The 23,456-nt window shown below is 45.8% G+C and overlaps 1 protein-coding gene across 1 annotated transcript in view; it reads right to left on the minus strand.

Annotated features, from left to right (window-relative positions):
• lsm12b (LSM12 homolog b) overlaps nucleotides 1-23,456 on the minus strand; it is a 119,567-nt gene that overhangs the window by 16,223 nt on the left and 79,888 nt on the right. The window contains exon 2 of the mRNA XM_079530839.1: nucleotides 23,056-23,182. Within this exon, the coding sequence (XP_079386965.1) occupies nucleotides 23,056-23,182 (127 nt within the window). The remainder of the gene's footprint in view (nucleotides 1-23,055; nucleotides 23,183-23,456) is intronic.

Here is a 23,456-nt window from a genome sequence, read left to right on the forward strand (position 1 = left end):
AGATCACTAACGTATCGAAGGCCGTTGGGGGCTCACAGAGATCACTAACGTATCGAAGGCCGTTGGGGGCTCACAGAGATCACTAACGTATCGAAGGCCGTTGGGGGCACACAGAGATCACTAACGTATCGAAGGCCGTTGGGGGCTCACAGAGATCACTAACGTATCGAAGGCCGTTGGGGGCACACAGAGATCACTAACGTATCGAAGGCCGTTGGGGGCACACAGAGATCACTAACGTATCGAAGGCCGTTGGGGGCACACAGAGATCACTAACGTATCGAAGGCCGTTGGGGGCACACAGAGATCACTAACGTATCGAAGGCCGTTGGGGGCACACAGAGATCACTAACGTATCGAAGGCCGTTGGGGGCACACAGAGATCACTAACGTATCGAAGGCCGTTGGGGGCTCACAGAGATCACTAACGTATCAAAGGCCGTTGGGGGCTCACAGAGATCACTAACGTATCGAAGGCCGTTGGGGGCACACAGAGATCACTAACGTATCGAAGGCCGTTGGGGGCTCACAGAGATCACTAACGTATCGAAGGCCGTTGGGGGCACACAGAGATCACTAACGTATCGAAGGCCGTTGGGGGCTCACAGAGATCACTAACGTATCGAAGGCCGTTGGGGGCTCACAGAGATCACTAACGTATCGAAGGCCGTTGGGGGCACACAGAGATCACTAACGTATCGAAGGCCGTTGGGGGCTCACAGAGATCACTAACGTATCGAAGGCCGTTGGGGGCTCACAGAGATCACTAACGTATCGAAGGCCGTTGGGGGCTCACAGAGATCACTAACGTATCGAAGGCCGTTGGGGGCACACAGAGATCACTAACGTATCGAAGGCCGTTGGGGGCTCACAGAGATCACTAACGTATCGAAGGCCGTTGGGGGCTCACAGAGATCACTAACGTATCGAAGGCCGTTGGGGGCACACAGAGATCACTAACGTATCGAAGGCCGTTGGGGGCTCACAGAGATCACTAACGTATCGAAGGCCGTTGGGGGCACACAGAGATCACTAACGTATCGAAGGCCGTTGGGGGCTCACAGAGATCACTAACGTATCGAAGGCCGTTGGGGGCTCACAGAGATCACTAACGTATCGAAGGCCGTTGGGGGCACACAGAGATCACTAACGTATCGAAGGCCGTTGGGGGCACACAGAGATCACTAACGTATCGAAGGCCGTTGGGGGCTCACAGAGATCACTAACGTATCAAAGGCCGTTGGGGGCTCACAGAGATCACTAACGTATCGAAGGCCGTTGGGGGCTCACAGAGATCACTAACGTATCGAAGGCCGTTGGGGGCTCACAGAGATCACTAACGTATCGAAGGCCGTTGGGGGCTCACAGAGATCACTAACGTATCGAAGGCCGTTGGGGGCTCACAGAGATCACTAACGTATCGAAGGCCGTTGGGGGCTCACAGAGATCACTAACGTATCGAAGGCCGTTGGGGGCTCACAGAGATCACTAACGTATCGAAGGCCGTTGGGGGCTCACAGAGATCACTAACGTATCGAAGGCCGTTGGGGGCACACAGAGATCACTAACGTATCGAAGGCCGTTGGGGGCTCACAGAGATCACTAACGTATCGAAGGCCGTTGGGGGCTCACAGAGATCACTAACGTATCGAAGGCCGTTGGGGGCTCACAGAGATCACTAACGTATCGAAGGCCGTTGGGGGCTCACAGAGATCACTAACGTATCGAAGGCCGTTGGGGGCTCACAGAGATCACTAACGTATCGAAGGCCGTTGGGGGCTCACAGAGATCACTAACGTATCGAAGGCCGTTGGGGGCTCACAGAGATCACTAACGTATCGAAGGCCGTTGGGGGCTCACAGAGATCACTAACGTATCGAAGGCCGTTGGGGGCTCACAGAGATCACTAACGTATCGAAGGCCGTTGGGGGCTCACAGAGATCACTAACGTATCGAAGGCCGTTGGGGGCTCACAGAGATCACTAACGTATCGAAGGCCGTTGGGGGCACACAGAGATCACTAACGTATCGAAGGCCGTTGGGGGCTCACAGAGATCACTAACGTATCGAAGGCCGTTGGGGGCTCACAGAGATCACTAACGTATCGAAGGCCGTTGGGGGCACACAGAGATCACTAACGTATCGAAGGCCGTTGGGGGCTCACAGAGATCACTAACGTATCGAAGGCCGTTGGGGGCTCACAGAGATCACTAACGTATCGAAGGCCGTTGGGGGCTCACAGAGATCACTAACGTATCGAAGGCCGTTGGGGGCTCACAGAGATCACTAACGTATCGAAGGCCGTTGGGGGCTCACAGAGATCACTAACGTATCGAAGGCCGTTGGGGGCTCACAGAGATCACTAACGTATCGAAGGCCGTTGGGGGCTCACAGAGATCAAAGGCAGTGTGAACGACGGGTCAGTGAGGTATTATTACTACAGCTTAATGATTACACTGGGAAACCTTTTTACACACTTTAACCAACCAGCCCTGAAAACACGGCCAAAAGAAGAGACTCACTGACCAAGAAACAAGCCCAAATAAACAACTACACTTTAGAAACAAGCCCAAATAAACAACTACAACTTCAGAAAAAGCTCAAATAATCAACTACCAATAACTACCAAAATTTACAAGCAACTTCACAGGAAAACAAGCACACAGTCGAGCCGCTTCTAATAAGCAGACATGGCAACACCGGTCTAGTGGTCTCTACCCTTTCACCCCACACTCCACCTTGCAGCCCCCCCCCCCCCCCTTACAGCCCACCCCCGCCCAGCCAACCTTACATGCCGATTAGCCCACCATTGACACACGAGCACTGATTACACCAACAATGAGAACAAGCATTACACTAACAATGAGAACAAGCATTACACTAACAATGAGAACAAGCATTACACTAACAATGAGAACAAGCATTACACTAACAATGAGAACAAGCATTACACTAACAATGAGAACAAGCATTACACTAACAATGAGAACAAGCATTACACTAACAATGAGAACAAGCATTACACTAACAATGAGAGATGGCCATTTGGACATTAACCCATTTTGACCTGAGATCAGATTCTATAAATGTCTTCTACATCCTGACAGTTTTCTGAAAAAGTTTCTATGTCAGTCGTTCTTCGATTTTTCAAAAATAGCAGACCTACAAGCTCGTAGCGCGTTACTCGGTGGCGCGCTACGAGCTTGTAGATCTGCTATTTTTCAATAGCTGAAGCATAACATAATGCTAACACCAAAAGGGGTTCCCGCCCCAAAATGGGTTAAGACAGAGCGGGTGGGTTGGTCTAGTTAGAGTCTTGGTTTTTAATAATTTAACCCTACAACTAAAGCCAGCTGCAGTTAACCATTAAGCCACTGTGGCTTACAACAGGTGTTCCCCAAACTATTTCATGTCAAGGACCCCCAGGGCTGGACTGGGACAACAGGTGTTCCCCAAACTATTTCATGTCAAGGACCCCCAGGGCTGGACTGGGACAACAGGTGTTCCCCAAACTATTTCATGTCAAGGACCCCCAGGGCTGGACTGGGACAACAGGTGTTCCCCAAACTATTTCATGTCAAGGACCCCCAGGGCTGGACTGGGACAACAGGTGTTCCCCAAACTATTTCATGTCAAGGACCCCCAGGGCTGGACTGGGACAACAGGTGTTCCCCAAACTATTTCATGTCAAGGACCCCCAGGGCTGGACTGGGACAACAGGTGTTCCCCAAACTATTTCATGTCAAGGACCCCCAGGGCTGGACTGGGACAACAGGTGTTCCCCAAACTATTTCATGTCAAGGACCCCCAGGGCTGGACTGGGACAACAGGTGTTCCCCAAACTATTTCATGTCAAGGACCCCCAGGGCTGGACTGGGACAACAGGTGTTCCCCAAACTATTTCATGTCAAGGACCCCCAGGGCTGGACTGGGACAACAGGTGTTCCCCAAACTATTTCATGTCAAGGACCCCCAGGGCTGGACTGGGACAACAGGTGTTCCCCAAACTATTTCATGTCAAGGACCCCCAGGGCTGGACTGGGACAACAGGTGTTCCCCAAACTATTTCATGTCAAGGAGCCCCAGGGCTGGACTGGGACAACAGGTGTTCCCCAAACTATTTCATGTCAAGGACCCCCAGGGCTGGACTGGGACAACAGGTGTTCCCCAAACTATTTCATGTCAAGGACCCCCAGGGCTGGACTGGGACAACAGGTGTTCCCCAAACTATTTCATGTCAAGGACCCCCAGGGCTGGACTGGGACAACAGGTGTTCCCCAAACTATTTCATGTCAAGGACCCCCAGGGCTGGACTGGGACAACAGGTGTTCCCCAAACTATTTCATGTCAAGGACCCCCAGGGCTGGACTGGGACAACAGGTGTTCCCCAAACTATTTCATGTCAAGGACCCCCAGGGCTGGACTGGGACAACAGGTGTTCCCCAAACTATTTCATGTCAAGGACCCCCAGGGCTGGACTGGGACAACAGGTGTTCCCCAAACTATTTCATGTCAAGGACCCCCAGGGCTGGACTGGGACAACAGGTGTTCCCCAAACTATTTCATGTCAAGGACCCCCAGGGCTGGACTGGGACAACAGGTGTTCCCCAAACTATTTCATGTCAAGGACCCCCAGGGCTGGACTGGGACAACAGGTGTTCCCCAAACTATTTCATGTCAAGGACCCCCAGGGCTGGACTGGGACAACAGGTGTTCCCCAAACTATTTCATGTCAAGGACCCCCAGGGCTGGACTGGGACAACAGGTGTTCCCCAAACTATTTCATGTCAAGGACCCCCAGGGCTGGACTGGGACAAAAATCCGGCCCGGTCATTTTCACGCGAATTTGGCCCAGACCGGCCGGCCTACCACAACCAGCGCGCAGATAGCAGAAACTCTACCACCCGCTCCGTCGAGGCACACACAAACATACCCTAATACCACCACTTTTACAGAACAACATGAATGATACAAACCAACAGACAACTACAACAACCCTTTGTTGCTCTCACAAGAATGATGATGATTCAAGATAGAAGAGGGTTTATTTGTCCCTCACTGATACAGGTACAGTAAAGTGATCATGATGGCAGAATGGAAGCACGCCCGGACCTTTCCTGGTGGCCTGCTGCCTTCTGGCCTGCCTGTCTGTCATGTTTCATATCATGGCGGCCCCCCTACGGTCACGGCCCAACGGGAATATGCCCGGTACGTCCTATGGCCAGTCCAGCCCTGAGGACCCCCAAATTGACACAAATTAGCCCCTCGGACGCCCGTTTGAAAACATATGCCAGGGACCCCCATATAAGAGAAGATTTGTACGGCTCTAGCAGTGATTCTCAACCCCTTTGATTTCAAGGACCCCCAGTTTGACATGCATTAGTCTACGGACCCCCATTTAATGGAATTTCTATATCTGAGACCCCAATTTATATTGTAAAATCAATGGTAATTTAACCCCTACCTATTCCATTTCTCCCCCTCTATTTCCCATTCCAAGTGCATTTTGTCTTATATGTATTGCCAGCCAAGCACACTCAGGTACATATTTAAACTATTTTCAGGTGGGTAGATCTTGTTGAGCTGGTCATTTTGAAAGTAGCTCTCAAGTCTAAAAAGGGTGGGCACCCCTGATTCTAGCTGATCTTCCTACAAAAACTGGGAGAAAAAAAAACAACCATCATCTAGTAAGTCAACTAGTTGCTTAAAGCCCTAGTGCACGGCTCAGAGAAATGCATGTTTACTAACAGGCGACCATGACTGAAGGACACGTCCTTCTCTTTGACCATGACTGAAGGACACGTCCTTCTCTTTGACCATGACTGAAGGACACGTCCTTCTCTTCATGACTGAAGGACACGTCCTTCTCTTCATGACTGAAGGACACGTCCTTCTCTTCATGACTGAAGGACACGTCCTTCTCTTCATGACTGAAGGACACGTCCTTCTCTTCATGACTGAAGGACACGTCCTTCTCTTCATGACTGAAGGACACGTCCTTCTCTTTGGATACGTTTCATTTAGGAAAAACTAAATAACGGGTCTCTGTCGGGTGGAAACCTCACAAAAACAGTTACTTTTGGGGATTCAGATCCAAAAGTAGCAGATCTACAAGATCTCTCCTCCAGCTTGTGGATGATAGATCAGATCTACAAGCTCTCTCCTCCAGCTTGTGGATGATAGATCAGATCTACAAGCTCTCTCCTCCAGCTTGTGGATGATAGATCTGCTACTATTGATGCTTGTTGTGTGATCAAGTAGGGCGTGGCCGATAACCCAATTAGACCTGATGACACAATTATACAAATGTGACCAGATTTGACTGAAAGTCTGCCATCGCGCAGATTCCAGCTCTTCACCAGAGAAAAACTTTTCAAAATGAGTTAATAGCACAGGCAGACTCTTCACATACTAGAGCATGTCTGAAATAAGTGTCAGAGCTGAAATCGACATGTAAATATGAAATAAATGCTGTAGCTATAGGTGTAATGTTAGAGACCACAGAAGACATGTAAATATGAAATAAATGCCCAAACATGTAGCTAGGTGTAATGTTAGAGACCACAGAAGTGAACCTTTCAAGCCGGTTTTCTCAACTCGCTGTTTTCTGAAATACATTACTCTATAAGCCATATCGCCAAAACTGGTGGGTCAAACTGAACAACCAATATGTCAATTTGAAGCTATGATTCCCTGCTTTCATATATGAAAAAACGAAAATTAAAAAGAAATCCAATGGCAGTCCCTCAGTCATCCAATGGCAGTCCCTCAGTCATCCAATGGCAGTCCCTCAGTCATCCAATGGCAGTCCCTCAGTCATCCAATGGCAGTCCCTCAGTCATCCAATGGCAGTCCCTCAGTCATCCAATGGCAGTCCCTCAGTCATCCAATGGCAGTCCCTCAGTCATCCAATGGCAGTCCCTCAGTCATCCAATGGCAGTCCCTCAGTCATCCAATGGCAGTCCCTCAGTCATCCAATGGCAGTCCCTCAGTCATCCAATGGCAGTCCCTCAGTCATCCAATGGCAGTCCCTCAGTCATCCAATGGCAGTCCCTCAGTCATCCAATGGCAGTCCCTCAGTCATCCAATGGCAGTCCCTCAGTCATCCAATGGCAGTCCCTCAGTCATCCAATGGCAGTCCCTCAGTCATCCAATGGCAGTCCCTCAGTCATCCAATGGCAGTCCCTCAGTCATCCAATGGCAGTCCCTCAGTCATCCAATGGCAGTCCCTCAGTCATCCAATGGCAGTCCCTCAGTCATCCAATGGCAGTCCCTCAGTCATCCAATGGCAGTCCCTCAGTCATCCAATGGCAGTCCCTCAGTCATCCAATGGCAGTCCCTCAGTCATCCAATGGCAGTCCCTCAGTCATCCAATGGCAGTCCCTCAGTCATCCAATGGCAGTCCCTCAGTCATCCAATGGCAGTCCCTCAGTCATCCAATGGCAGTCCCTCAGTCATCCAATGGCAGTCCCTCAGTCATCCAATGGCAGTCCCTCAGTCATCCAATGGCAGTCCCTCAGTCATCCAATGGCAGTCCCTCAGTCATCCAATGGCAGTCCCTCAGTCATCCAATGGCAGTCCCTCAGTCATCCAATGGCAGTCCCTCAGTCATCCAATGGCAGTCCCTCAGTCATCCAATGGCAGTCCCTCAGTCATCCAATGGCAGTCCCTCAGTCATCCAATGGCAGTCCCTCAGTCATCCAATGGCAGTCCCTCAGTCATCCAATGGCAGTCCCTCAGTCATCCAATGGCAGTCCCTCAGTCATCCAATGGCAGTCCCTCAGTCATCCAATGGCAGTCCCTCAGTCATCCAATGGCAGTCCCTCAGTCATCCAATGGCAGTCCCTCAGTCATCCAATGGCAGTCCCTCAGTCATCCAATGGCAGTCCCTCAGTCATCCAATGGCAGTCCCTCAGTCATCCAATGGCAGTCCCTCAGTCATCCAATGGCAGTCCCTCAGTCATCCAATGGCAGTCCCTCAGTCATCCAATGGCAGTCCCTCAGTCATCCAATGGCAGTCCCTCAGTCATCCAATGGCAGTCCCTCAGTCATCCAATGGCAGTCCCTCAGTCATCCAATGGCAGTCCCTCAGTCATCCAATGGCAGTCCCTCAGTCATCCAATGGCAGTCCCTCAGTCATCCAATGGCAGTCCCTCAGTCATCCAATGGCAGTCCCTCAGTCATCCAATGGCAGTCCCTCAGTCATCCAATGGCAGTCCCTCAGTCATCCAATGGCAGTCCCTCAGTCATCCAATGGCAGTCCCTCAGTCATCCAATGGCAGTCCCTCAGTCATCCAATGGCAGTCCCTCAGTCATCCAATGGCAGTCCCTCAGTCATCCAATGGCAGTCCCTCAGTCATCCAATGGCAGTCCCTCAGTCATCCAATGGCAGTCCCTCAGTCATCCAATGGCAGTCCCTCAGTCATCCAATGGCAGTCCCTCAGTCATCCAATGGCAGTCCCTCAGTCATCCAATGGCAGTCCCTCAGTCATCCAATGGCAGTCCCTCAGTCATCCAATGGCAGTCCCTCAGTCATCCAATGGCAGTCCCTCAGTCATCCAATGGCAGTCCCTCAGTCATCCAATGGCAGTCCCTCAGTCATCCAATGGCAGTCCCTCAGTCACATTTAGTCACAAATGTCTTCCTTTTTTCTTATCCCACAATTTTACAACCCATTTTTTCACCCAGTGTCAATGATCTAATCATGTAATCCTGGGCGCTACACTTCCTCTGCCAACCTGGGGGGGGCAGCGGACTGACCTCATGCTTCCTTCTATGCATGAGGAGTCCAAGCAGCTTCTTTACACCTGACAGGGGAGAGTTTCCCCGGCCGGACGTAGCGCGTGGAAGGAACACGTTATTCCCACCAGTTCAGTGCAAATGTCTTCTAAATCCTAACACCAATCCAAACCTGTGTTTCTATATCAGTGGTTCTCAAACTATTTCATGTCAAGGACGCCAGAGATTATATGCAATTGGCCGCCAGACCCCCATCTGAAAATATGTTGTTCCAGGCAGGGAATATATATTCAAAGATTGGCATCCCATTTTCACGATTTGTTTTCTTCAAAAATAGCAGACCTACGAGCTCGTAGCGCGCCACCGAGTGGCGCGCTACGAGCTTGTAGATCTGCTATTTTTCAATAGCTGCTAAAGTTTAAAATAATGGTTAAAAGCTATACGGTTAAAATATAGTTTTCTGCACAACAGCATCGATATGTTTCTAACTAGAAGTATATGTTGTTGAGGTTCACAGTGATATGTTTCTAATGCTACAGACTAGAAGTATATGTTGTTGAGGTTCACAGTGATATGTTTCTAATGCTACAGACTAGAAGTATATGTTGTTGAGATTCACAGTGATATGTTTCTAATGCTACAGACTGGAAGTATATGTTGTTGAGATTCACAGTGATATGTTTCTAATGCTACAGACTAGAAGTATATGTTGTTGAGGTTCACAGTGATATGTTTCTAATGCTACAGACTAGAAGTATATGTTGTTGAGGTTGAGGTTCACAGTGATATGTTTCTAATGCTACAGACTAGAAGTATATGTTGTTGAGGTTGAGGTTCACAGTGATATGTTTCTAATGCTACAGACTAGAAGTATATGTTGTTGAGATTCACAGTGATATGTTTCTAATGCTACAGACTAGAAGTATATGTTGTTGAGGTTCACAGTGATATGTTTCTAATGCTACAGACTAGAAGTATATGTTGTTGAGGTTGAGGTTCACAGTGATATGTTTCTAATGCTACAGACTAGAAGTATATGTTGTTGAGGTTGAGGTTCACAGTGATATGTTTCTAATGCTACAGACTAGAAGTATATGTTGTTGAGGTTCACAGTGATATGTTTCTAATGCTACAGACTAGAAGTATATGTTGTTGAGGTTCACAGTGATATGTTTCTAATGCTACAGACTAGAAGTATATGTTGTTGAGGTTGAGGTTCACAGTGATATGTTTCTAATGCTACAGACTAGAAGTATATGTTGTTGAGGTTGAGGTTCACAGTGATATGTTTCTAATGCTACAGACTAGAAGTATATGTTGTTGAGGTTGAGGTTCACAGTGATATGTTTCTAATGCTACAGACTAGAAGTATATGTTGTTGAGGTTGAGGTTCACAGTGATATGTTTCTCATGCTACAAACTAGAAGTATATGTTGTTGAGGTTGAGGTTCACAGTGATATGTTTCTAATGCTACAAACTAGAAGTATTGTGGTGTTTACCTGTGAGAAACATTTTTTATATTTAAGCTGACAGCATTTGACCTGTGTGTAAAGCGGTGATGCACCCTAGAGGTAGGTGGAGAGCATCACATCTCTTGCCTCATCGATCGAGGTCTTGTATCAGCTATCAATATTAGCTTTTATTATTAAGAATACAGTAATTTCTGTTATGTTTGAACATTGGTGTACAATAGTTATTATTCTTATGAGTAGAAGCGATTTATTGGGGGTAGAACGGGGATGTACAGGGGCTATTATATTTACATTTATATTAAAGAGTGGTGGGTGTGGCTATATTAAGCATTGGGTATCGTGTGCGCACATCTGGACTTCAGTTCTCCGTTGGTCCTGGGACGGTCGGTCGGTAGGTGAAAGTGCCCGTAAATGTTGTTATAAGGATAAATGCCCACATTATACCTTTCTTGTGTAAATGTGTTAGTCGGTTGTATGTTCTGCGTTTAATGATTGTATTGTGTGTTTTCTTATTTCAACAGTAAAATTACCTGCTGCTACTACTATCGACAACAAAGCCAAGCTATCATAACTGTGCTATAAGCGACGTACAGACTGGTTGATTTTATTGTATAAACAGTATAGTTAGTGAATGTGTGTACGTGTGTGAGTGTGATATAAACAACAAAATACCATTTTCGTTGTGTTTGGTTTGTTACAAGTTGATTGAGTCGAGTAGTTTGCACTGTTGTGTCCAGGCCAGCGATCCATGTCAGAGGGAGATTGTTTAGTAAACATCTATTAAGCAATATTCTGAACAAGTATATGTTGTTGAGGTTCACAGTGATATGTTTCTAATGCTACAGACAGAAGTATATGTTGTTGAGGTTCACAGTGATATGTTTCTAATGCTACAGACTAGAAGTATATGTTGTTGAGGTTCACAGTGATATGTTTCTAATGCTACAGACTAGAAGTATATGTTGTTGAGGTTCACAGTGATATGTTTCTAATGCTACAAACTAGAAGTATATGTTGTTGAGGTTCACAGTGATATGTTTCTAATGCTACAGACTAGAAGTATATGTTGTTGAGGTTCACAGTGATATGTTTCTAATGCTACAGACTAGAAGTATATGTTGTTGAGGTTCACAGTGATATGTTTCTAATGCTACAGACTAGAAGTATATGTTGTTGAGGTTGAGGTTCACAGTGATATGTTTCTAATGCTACAGACTAGAAGTATATGTTGTTGAGGTTGAGGTTCACAGTGATATGTTTCTAATGCTACAAACTAGAAGTATATGTTGTTGAGGTTCACTAGCCTGGTTAATAAACCAGACCGAATCAGCCGTTGGCAAAAAAAAGTTGCCTACCAGCGGATTACGGTCTGGCGAGGCTCAGTAGCACGCCTCTTTCCTACAACCGAGAACAGGTCGGACCAATCGGGACACGGTATGCAATATGGGCGGGCTTTGGTACAGTGACGTTCAATGCTTGAGACCTTTGACTGACAGTAGCTCTGACCAATTGCGTCAAAGACAAAATGTGCCCCGGGGAAATGAAATCCAAGTGGAGCCAGCCCAGACTGATATACCGCGACAGTGTTGTGTGATATTAGTCTGGTTTATTAGCCAGGCTAGAGGTTCACAGTGATATGTTTCTAATGCTACAGACTAGAAGTATATGTTGTTGAGGTTGAGGTTCACAGTGATATGTTTCTAATGCTACAGACTAGAAGTATATGTTGTTGAGGTTGAGGTTCACAGTGATATGTTTCTAATGCTACAGACTAGAAGTATATGTTGTTGAGGTTGAGGTTCACAGTGATATGTTTCTAATGCTACAGACTAGAAGTATATGTTGTTGAGGTTGAGGTTCACAGTGATATGTTTCTAATGCTACAGACTAGAAGTATATGTTGTTGAGGTTGAGGTTCACAGTGATATGTTTCTAATGCTACAAACTAGAAGTATATGTTGTTGAGGTTCACAGTGATATGTTTCTAATGCTACAAACTAGAAGTATATGTTGTTGAGGTTCACAGTGATATGTTTCTAATGCTACAAACTAGAAGTATATGTTGTTGAGGTTCACAGTGATATGTTTCTAATGCTACAAACTAGAAGTATATGTTGTTGAGGTTCACAGTGATATGTTTCTAATGCTACAGACTAGAAGTATATGTTGTTGAGGTTCACAGTGATATGTTTCTAATGCTACAAACTAGAAGTATATGTGGTTGAGGTTCACAGTGATATGTTTCTAATGCTACAGACTAGAAGTATATGTTGTTGAGGTTCACAGTGATATGTTTCTAATGCTACAGACTAGAAGTATATGTTGTTGAGGTTCACAGTGATATGTTTCTAATGCTACAAACTAGAAGTATATGTTGTTGAGATTCACAGTGATATGTTTCTAATGCTACAGACTAGAAGTATATGTTGTTGAGGTTCACAGTGATATGTTTCTAATGCTACAGACTAGAAGTATATGTTGTTGAGGTTCACAGTGATATGTTTCTAATGCTACAGACTAGAAGTATATGTTGTTGAGGTTGAGGTTCACAGTGATATGTTTCTAATGCTACAGACTAGAAGTATATGTTGTTGAGGTTGAGGTTCACAGTGATATGTTTCTAATGCTACAGACTAGAAGTATATGTTGTTGAGGTTGAGGTTCACAGTGATATGTTTCTAATGCTACAGACTAGAAGTATATGTTGTTGAGGTTGAGGTTCACAGTGATATGTTTCTAACCAAATAATCAACTACACTTTAGAAACAAGACCAAATAAACAACTACACTTTAGAAACAAGACCAAATAAACACTACAGTTTAGAAACAAGACCAAATAAACACTACACTTTAGAAACAAGACCAAATAAGCAACTACACCTTAGACACAAGACCAAATAAACAACTACACTTTAGAAACAAGACCAAATAAACAACTACACTTTAGAAACAAGACCAAATAAACAACTACACTTTAGAAACAAGACCAAATAAACTACACTTTAGAAACAAGACCAAATAAACACTACACTTTAGAAACAAGACCAAATAAGCAAATACACTTTAGAAACAAGACCAAATAAGCAACTACACTTAAGACCAAATAATCAACTACACTTTAGAAACAAGACCAAATAAACAACTACACTTTAGAAACAAGACCAAATAAACACTACACTTTAGAAACAAGACCAAATAAACACTACACTTTAGAAACAAGACCAAATAAGCAACTACACCTTAGACACAAGACCAAATAAACAACTACACTTTAGAAACAAGACCAAATAAACAACTACACTTTAGAAACAAGACCAAATAAGCAACTACACCTTAGAAACAAGACCAAATAAACAACTACACTTTAGAAACAAGACCAAATAAACTACACTTTAGAAACAAGACCAAATAAACACTACACTTTAGAAACAAGACCAAATAAGCAACTACACTTTAGAAACAAGACCAAATAAGCAACTACACTTAAGACCAAATAATCAACTACACTTTAGAAACAAGACCAAATAAGCAACTACACCTTAGAAACAAGACCAAATAAACAACTACACTTTAGAAACAAGACCAAATAAACAACTACACTTTAGAAACAAGACCAAATAAGCAACTACACCTTAGAAACAAGACCAAATAAACAACTACACTTTAGAAACAAGACCAAATAAACACTACACTTTAGAAACAAGACCAAATAAGCAACTACACCTTAGAAACAAGACCAAATAAACAACTACACTTTAGAAACAAGACCAAATAAACACTACACTTTAGAAACAAGACCAAATAAGCAACTACACTTTAGAAACAAGACCAAATAAGCAACTACACTTAAGACCAAATAATCAACTACACTTTAGAAACAAGACCAAATAAACAACTACACTTTAGAAACAAGACCAAATAAAAAACGACACTTTAGAAACAAGACCAAATAAAAAACGACACTTTAGAAACAAGACCAAATAAACTACACTTTAGAAACAAGACCAAATAATCAACTACACTTTAGAAACAAGACCAAATAAACAATACACTTAAGAAACAAGACCAAATAATCAACTACACTTTAGAAACAAGACCAAATAAACAACTACACTTTAGAAACAAGCCCAAATAAACAACTACACTTTAGAAACAAGCCCCAAATAAGCAACTACAAATATTTACAAGCAACTTCACAGAAAAACAAGTCGAGCCACTTATAATAAGCAGACATGGCAACACCGGTCTAGTGGTCTCTACCCTTCCACCCCCAGCCCTACAAGTTCACCCTCCTTTTTTTATTCATTTTTTTACTATTTTGTAAAACATTTTTGAGTAGTCCAAATAGCCAATCTACAAGCTCACAACGTGTCGATGTAGATCAGTTGTGACACATTGTGAGCTTGTAGATCTGATATTGATGGTGAACTGTCCCCCCCAGAATAGGAATAACAAGTGGTTAAACACCAACTCGCCAAGTATAAAGCCAGGGACCCCCAGTATAAAGCCAGGGACCCCCCAGACCCCCAGACCCCCCAGTATAAAGCCAGGGACCCCCCAGACCCCCAGACTCCCCAGTATAAAGCCAGGGACCCCCCAGACCCCCCAGTATAAAGCCAGGGACCCCCCAGTATAAAGCCAGGGACCCCCAGTATAAAGCCAGGGACCCCCCAGACCCCCCAGTATAAAGCCAGGGACCCCCCAGACCCCCCAGTATAAAGCCAGGGACCCCCCAGTATAAAGCCAGGGACCCCCAGTATAAAGCCAGGGACCCCCCAGACCCCCCAGTATAAAGCCAGGGACCCCCCAGACCCCCCAGTATAAAGACAGGGACCCCCCAGACCCCCCAGTATAAAGACAGGGACCCCCCAGACCCCCCAGTATAAAGACAGGGACCCCCCAGACCCCCCAGTATAAAGACAGGGACCCCCCAGACCCCCCAGTATAAAGACAGGGACCCCCCAGACCCCCCAGTATAAAGACAGGGACCCCCCAGACCCCCCAGTATAAAGACAGGGACCCCCCAGACCCCCCATTATAAAGACAGGGACCCCCAGAAGCCAATGTTTTAGTTAAAAATGTTCGTTCTGAAATATATATTCAAAGATTTGCGAAACATTTTCACGCCTTTTCAAAAATAGCAGACCTACAAGCTCGTAGCACAGCACTCGGTGGCGCGCTATGAGCTTGTTGATCTGCTATTTTTCAATAACTAAAGCATGACATAATGCTTTAAAACACCAAAAGGGGTTCCCGCCCAGAATGGGTTAATATGACAAAAAAAAATGTGCTATAAAGTTAGTGCAGCACAATTCTTGCTCAAATGTGAATCTCGATTTTCCTCCACAAGAATCGAGATCACGATTCTAACACACTTCTCATTTCTTTCCCATGAAAATATTAAAGAAATAAAACACAATTAAGAGTAACAGAAATGTATTGGCCAGCCAACTAGTGCTTCACGATTCTTCACAAAACGACATTCCATAGGCGTCTGAATCCAAATCTCAACCTTTCCATTTCCGATTACTTGTGCAGCACTATATAAAGTAACAGTGTAATTCGGTGGATGAATACGTTAATATTAACAGGGGTGATCTTAGACAAAGATGCTTCAGAACCTCTGTAGGCGATAGGGTGACCACCGGAAACTACAACATGACGTCACTGAGCCGCGGTGGTAAGAGACTCACCGCTCACCCAAACACATCTCTGTTTTTACTAGAACTACAACATGGCGTCACTGAGCCGCGGTGGTAAGAGACTCACCGCTCACCCAAACACATCAGTTTTTACTAAAACTACAACATGACGTCACTGAGCCGCGGTGGTAAGAGACTCACCGCTCACCCAAACACATCACTGTTTTTACTAAAACTACAACATGACGTCACTGAGCCGCGGTGGTAAGAGACTCACCGCTCACCCAAACACATCACTGTTTTTACTAAAACTACAACATGACGTCACTGAGCCGTGGTGGTAAGAGACTCACCGCTCACCCAAACACATCACTGTTTTTACTAAAACTACAACATGACGTCACTGAGCCGTGGTGGTAAGAGACTCACCGCTCACCCAATCACACCTCTCTGTTTTTACTAAAACTACAACATGACGTCACTGAGCCGCGGTGGTAAGAGACTCACCGCTCACCCAAACACACCTCTCTGTTTTAACTAAAACTACAACATGACGTCACTGACCCGCGGTGGTAAGATACTCTATTTTAACGATATCATCCTGATGACTACAAATCAATGACTACAACATGACGTAACGATATCATCCTGATGACTACAAATCAATGACTACAACATGATGTAACGATATCATCCTGATGACTACAAATCAATGACTACAACATGACGTAACGATATCATCCTGAGGACTACAACACAATGACTACAACATGACGTAACGATATCATCCGCTCCCGACTGGATCATAAACCCGAAAAGGAATGCTGCCCAGTCTACCTAAAACTGCAGTATGAACTATGAATGGGCCTGGACTCTTAACTCCACACACAGCGGCATGTGCCAGGGGACAGGAGGAGCGATTATAATTAATCTACGCACGTCGCAGGTTGGTCGTAACGTGATCGTAATCATGTGTTCAAACATCCGCAAGTCTCATTTAAATCTGAAGATTTTTTTTTAACCATACCTGGAAGTTATACTGAGTGGTAAAAAGAAATATATACACACTTTCTGGCCTTGACAGACAGCCCATACATCCACACAGAAAAGTCCTATCTGATTGACAGCTCCATACATCCACACAGAAAAGTCCTATCTGATTGACAGCCCATACATCCACACAGAAAAGTCCTATCTGATTGACAGCCCATACATCCACACAGAAAAGTCCTATCTGATTGACAGCCCCATACATCCACACAGAAAAGTCCTATCTGATTGACAGCCCCATACATCCACAGAAAAGTCCTATCTGATTGACAGCCCATACATCCACACAGAAAAGTCCTATCTGATTGACAGCCCATACATCCACAGAAAAGTCCTATCTGATTGACAGCCCATACATCCACACAGAAAAGTCCTATCTGATTGACAGCCCCATACATCCACAGAAAAGTCCTATCTGATTGACAGCCCATACATCCACAGAAAAGTCCTATCTGCATTAACCCATTCTAGGCGGGAACCCTTTTTGGTGTTTTAAGCATTATGTTATACTTTAGCTATTGAAAAATAGCAGATCTACAAGCTCATAGCGCCACACCGAGTGCCGCGTTACGAGCTTGTAGGTCTGCTATTTTTGAAAAATCTTGAAAATATGGCGCAAATCTTTAAATATATATTCTTTCCGAGCGAACGTTTTTAACTCTAACTATTTCCGTAGACAACGCCCTGGTAACGTCTGTCCCAACAGCCAGGAACCTTGGTGTTGTCCTGGACAGTGAGCTCTCGTTCAAAACTCACATCACAGCTGTCACTCGATCCTGTAGGTTCACACTCTATAACATACGACGAATTAGACCGTTCCTCACCCAGGAATCATCCCAGCTCCTAATCCAGACAACAGTCCTGTCAAAACTTGACTATTGTAACTCTCTCCTTACTGGCCTACCGGCATGTGCACTGAAGCCTCTCCAACTGATCCAAAATGCCGCAGCTCGCTTGGTCTTCAACCAGCCAAAATTCTCACATGTCTCCCCCCTGCTCCGCTCCCTGCACTGGCTCCCGGTCGCTGCCCGCACAGAATACAAAACTCTGATGTTGGCATTTAAAGCAACCAAAGGTATGGCTCCCCCATATCTTGCCAGCATGATTGAACCCTACAAACCCTCCCGCGCACTCAGATCAGCCAACGCAGGGAAGCTGGAAGTACCCTCACTAAAAACGCCGGGACAACGCTCCACACGTCCCAAACTCTTCTCCCTTCTGGCCCCAAAACTGTGGAATGCACTTCCCGTTGCAATCAGAACTGCAGCATCACTCCCGATCTTCCGCCGTAGTCTGAAAACCCACCTTTTCAGACTCCATCATGGCCCATAGCACTTACCCTACCCCCTTAGACAGCACTTCTTAGACTTATATAGCATTTGAAACAGACTTATAGCATGTCATGTAGACAGCACAATAAGTGCATTGTATGTAGTCATAGCACTTCATAGTATATATGTACAGCATAGTATAGCACATATGTGTAGTTTATATGTATAGTGTCATTATATAGATATGTTCTAGTTATAGTTTATATGTATAGTGTCATTATATAGATATGTTCTAGTCACGGTTACGCTTACGCATGTTTCGCGATAAATGCATTTTGTTACATATGTGATGTATTCCCATGCTTTTTGTTCTTGCCTATTGTAAGTCGCTCTGGATTAAGAGCGTCTGCTAAATGCCTAAATTGTAAATTGTAAATTGTAACTCAAATCTTTGCTTCTTGGGATGGTCCCTGGAACAACATATTTTCAGATGGGAGTCGGCGGCCAAATACATATAATTCTGGGGCTCCTTGACATGAAATAGATTGAGAACGACTGACATAGAAACATAGGGTTTTTCAGAAAACTGTCAGGATTTAGAAGACATTTGTAGAATCGTCCTCAGGTCTAAAATTGGGTTAAACGACATTAAAATCACTTTGCCACTCACATGCATACCGGTACCCCCTATTTAAATGGTTTTGAGGAATAAAGCTGCCATTTCTCCCTAAGTGACTGCAAAAGACTGCTGCTATTTGATAAAAAAACCTTTATACCCTGAATATATAATATAGCAGACAGTATACAACGACGCAGTGCGACATCGCTCCGTTAACACAATACTGTACTCCCTTCCAACTGTACATACTTTACACATTTTCAACAGTTTTATTATAATTTTGACACTTTCTTTGTCAATCTTGCAAACGTATGATTTCTCATGCCAATAAAGCTCCTTTGAATCAAATAGTCTCTCTCTCTCCCCTACTACTCTACAAGTTACTCTGACAGCGGGGCGACACATCGCCCAATCGCCCCGTTATCGCCCACAAAGATTAATTATTTTGTATCTTTTCGGGCGACGTTCCTCCGCCGACATTCCAACCAACCCTGCTATCGCCAGTAGTCGCCGACTCGCCGGGTCCCATAGACAGGGTCCCATAGAGAGGGTCCCATAGACAGGGTCCCATAGACAGGGTCCCATAGAGAGGGTCCCATAGACAGGGTCCCATAGACAGGGTCCCATAGACAGGGTCCCATAGACAGGGTCCCATAGACAGGGTCCCATAGAGAGGGTCCCATAGACAGGGTCCCATAGACAGGGTCCCATAGAGAGGGTCCCATAGACAGGGTCCCATAGACAGGGTCCCATAGACAGGGTCCCATAGACAAATAAAATAATGCTCTTCCGGAAAATTCGTCTGCCGGTCGCCCGCTGTTAAAACGTACTGTGAGAGCGTACACCATGGAACCAAATGGACCCGCATTGCAACAAGGGGTCCACTTGGTTCCATGTGTGTATACGCTCTCTACACTCTCTTATCTGATTAATTGGAAATGCAGGACCCTGATGTAAAGGAGGCTTTTCAAGGTTTCGTCCACAAAGTAGCAGTTGTTTGTAATTGACAATCAATCAAACACTCTCAGAGTTAGCTCTGGTCCATAGCTCTAATGTTCTGATCCATAGCTCTAATGTTCTGGTCCATAGCTCTAATGTTCTGGTCCATAGCTCTAATGTTCTGGTCCATAGCTCTAATGTTCTGGTCCATAGCTCTAATGTTCTGGTCCATAGCTCTAATGTTCTGGTCCATAGCTCTAATGTTCTGGTCCATAGCTCTAATGTTCTGGTCCATAGCTCTAATGACAATTTTCTGAAAAACCCTGTTTCTATTTCCCGTCAAGGACCCCTAGAATTATATGTATTTGGCCGCCAACCCCCATTTGATAATATGTTGTTCTAGGGACCCCCCCGGAAGCAAAGATACGAGTTAAAAATGTACGCTGTGAAATAATATATATATATATATATATATATTTTATATATATATTCAAAGATTTGTGCCACATTTTCACGATTTTTCAAAAATAGCAGACCTACAAGCTCATAGTGTGGCACTCAGTGCCACGCTATGAGCTTGTAGATCTGCTATTTTTCAATAGCTAAAGTATAATATAATGCTAAAACACTAACAGGGGTTCCTTTTCATATGTGTGGTGGGGGGCTCAGAGTGCGCCCACTAAGGAAAGCAGGCTTTCTAATGACACAACCAGCCTTTGTATCGGCGAGTAGCAAAAACATTATTTGTATTTACGCTAAGGACGAGAGGCTGGTCTGCATTCATGCGAGCGGCGGAAGTCATCGGTAACATAGCTCTAAATGCAACGGCCTTAGAACTATGGACCAGAGCATTAGAGCTATGGAACAGAGCATTAGAGCTATGGACCAGAGCATTAGAGCTATGGACCAGAGCATTAGAGCTATGGACCAGAGCTATCTCAGAGTTACAAACCGATCAGGCTGGGGGACAATTTTGGTTCAAAACTAATCATCATCATCAATCATTTCACTGTGCACCCCCTGGACAGAACATACTCAACTAAGGACCCCCTGCCTGTGGGGGGGTCCCCAGATATGAGAACCACTCTTCCTAACAGCCAGGCCAGGGACCACCACCAGCATCTAAGGCATGCCCCCACTGCACTCCCTCTCCTCCTTTCAATCAAAAGCCCCAAAACAAGTGGTTCCCAAACGTTATGTCAAGGACCCCCACATTGGCACCAATTACTCGCAGCAGACCCCCATTTGAAAACATATGCCAGGGACCCCCACATACGAGAAGATTTGTACGGCTCTAGCAGTGATTCTCAACCCGTTTCATTTGAAGGACCCCTCAGTTTGACATGCATTAGTCTACGGACCCCCATGTAATGGCATTTCTATCTCTGGGATCCCCCAATTGATATTGTAAAATCAATGTTAATTTAACCACGAGTGTACAAATGGAACCAAATAGACCCGACTCTCAGAGTTACAGACCCATAAGGGTCCATTTGTACCCTCTCAGACTAGTTACAGACCCATAAGGGTCCATTTGGTTCCATTTGTACCCTCTCAGACTAGTTACAGACCCATAAGGGTCCATTTGTACCCTCTCAGACTAGTTACAGACCCATAAGGGTCCATTTGGTTCCATTTGTACCCTCTCAGACTAGTTACAGACCCATAAGGGTCCATTTGGTTGCAAACTATCATTTAGCTGCAGGGTGGGGACCCCCTGGAACTCCCTAACTCAAGGACCCCTGCTGGGGGTCCCCGGACCCCCACTTTGAGAACCACTGATCTAAACACATCTTGTCAGCGTCGCTCGCCGACCAGATGGACATATAGATCTGTCACACACACACACACACACACACACACACACAGGCAGGAGCAACAGCTAGCCTAGCCACAGCTAACTGGACAGCTAGCCTAGTAGCAACAGTTAGCACGTTAGCCTAGCCACCTAGCATAGATGTACTGTAGTGAGTTAGCCAAGCCTCCCAGCATAGTTGTACTGTAGTGAGTTAGCCTAGCCTCCTAGCACCATCTACTGTACTGTAGTGGGGAGTTAGCCTAGCCACCTAGCACCATCTACTGTAGTGTAGTGGGGAGTTAGCCTAGCCACCTAGCACCATCTACTGTAGTGTAGTGGGGAGTTAGCCTAGCCACCTAGCACCATCTACTGTAGTGTAGTGGGGAGTTAGCCTAGCCACCTAGCACCATCTACTGTAGTGTAGTGGGGAGTTAGCCTAGCCACCTAGCACCATCTACTGTACTGTAGTGGGGAGTTAGCCTAGCCACCTAGCACCATCTACTGTAGTGTAGTGGGGAGTTAGCCTAGCCACCTAGCACCATCTACTGTAGTGTAGTGGGGAGTTAGCCTAGCCACCTAGCACCATCTACTGTAGTGTAGTGGGGAGTGGTGTTATCATCATCAATAGCCAATAATAATCACTGTAATATTTACACAACGGCCGGTGTGTCCAAACTACTAAACACAAGACAGGGTTATTTATTATTATTATCATTATATCTGACTCTTCAATACATAAATATAATCTTTGATTTATTATAATAAAAACACACGAAACAATATGAAGCTGTTTAGAACCATCATATAAATGTCCGCGCTTGTTTTCATTGAAGTCAAAGCTAAGCTAACGGTGGTTAGCATGGTCTGAGGACACACACACACACACACACACACGATGCCCTGCCACATAGTGATCCACCGTCCGCACAGCGTTGAGCAGCGCCGCTGCCACATAGTGGCATACACAATTTTCAATTCAATTCAATTCATACACACTGGCGTTATTCACACACACACACACACACACACACTGTGTGTGAGTAACCGTCCACAACACACACACACACACACACACACACACACACTTGAACCCGGGGCCACAGCACCCCCCCCCCCCCCCCCCCCCCATACACACACACAGTCACTCACACACACACAGTCTCACACACACACACAGTCACTCACACACAGTCACTCACACACACACACACACACACATCCAGCAGGGCGCGTTATATAGTTTAGTTACCAACCAGAACCAACAACCAAAAAGCACATCCAGCCCCAGAAATCGGAGCCCCTCCATCCATCCGTCCAGGACCTCCACGGGGCCCGGTGCAGCCTGGCAGGCCAGGCCGAGGACAGAGCTCTGTCCCCCGGCCAGGCGGCGCGGCCCCGGCCCGGCCACCCCCCCCCCACACACACACACACACACACACACAGCCCCAGGCCATAGGGGGGGGGGTTGGATGGTTGGGTTGGATGGGGGTTGTTTCACCCGGGGGTCCGCCGTGTAAAGGATACTCAGGGTCAACATCCTGGACTGGTAGTCGAAGGCCACCACCTCGCCGCAGAGGCGCTGGTCCAGGCAGGTGAGGCAGGAGATCTGGCTGCCGATCTGGAAATACTCCCCGGGTCCAGGAGCCGCCATCTTCTCCTCTCCCTAAACCCAACCAACAGGAAGGAAGGAAGGAAGCCGAGCAGCGATGAGAGGAGGATCCGTTCCACAGGCAGGCAGGGCAGAGAGCGGAGCGGAGCGGAGAGAGCGGACACACCGTGCCGTGGCGTGCCGTGCGTGGCGTCAGCGTGAGCGTGGCGTCAGTTTGCGTCAGCCGTACGTGGTGACGTTGTTCACGTGACGACGTGACACCGTGGTGCGAGCGTGTGTGCGTGAGCGTGTGTCCAGAGAGTCACCCACCACCACC

Source organism: Electrona antarctica, assembly GCF_951216825.1.
Source record: "Electrona antarctica genome assembly, contig: scaffold_310, whole genome shotgun sequence".
Taxonomy (NCBI): Eukaryota; Metazoa; Chordata; class Actinopteri; order Myctophiformes; family Myctophidae; genus Electrona; species Electrona antarctica.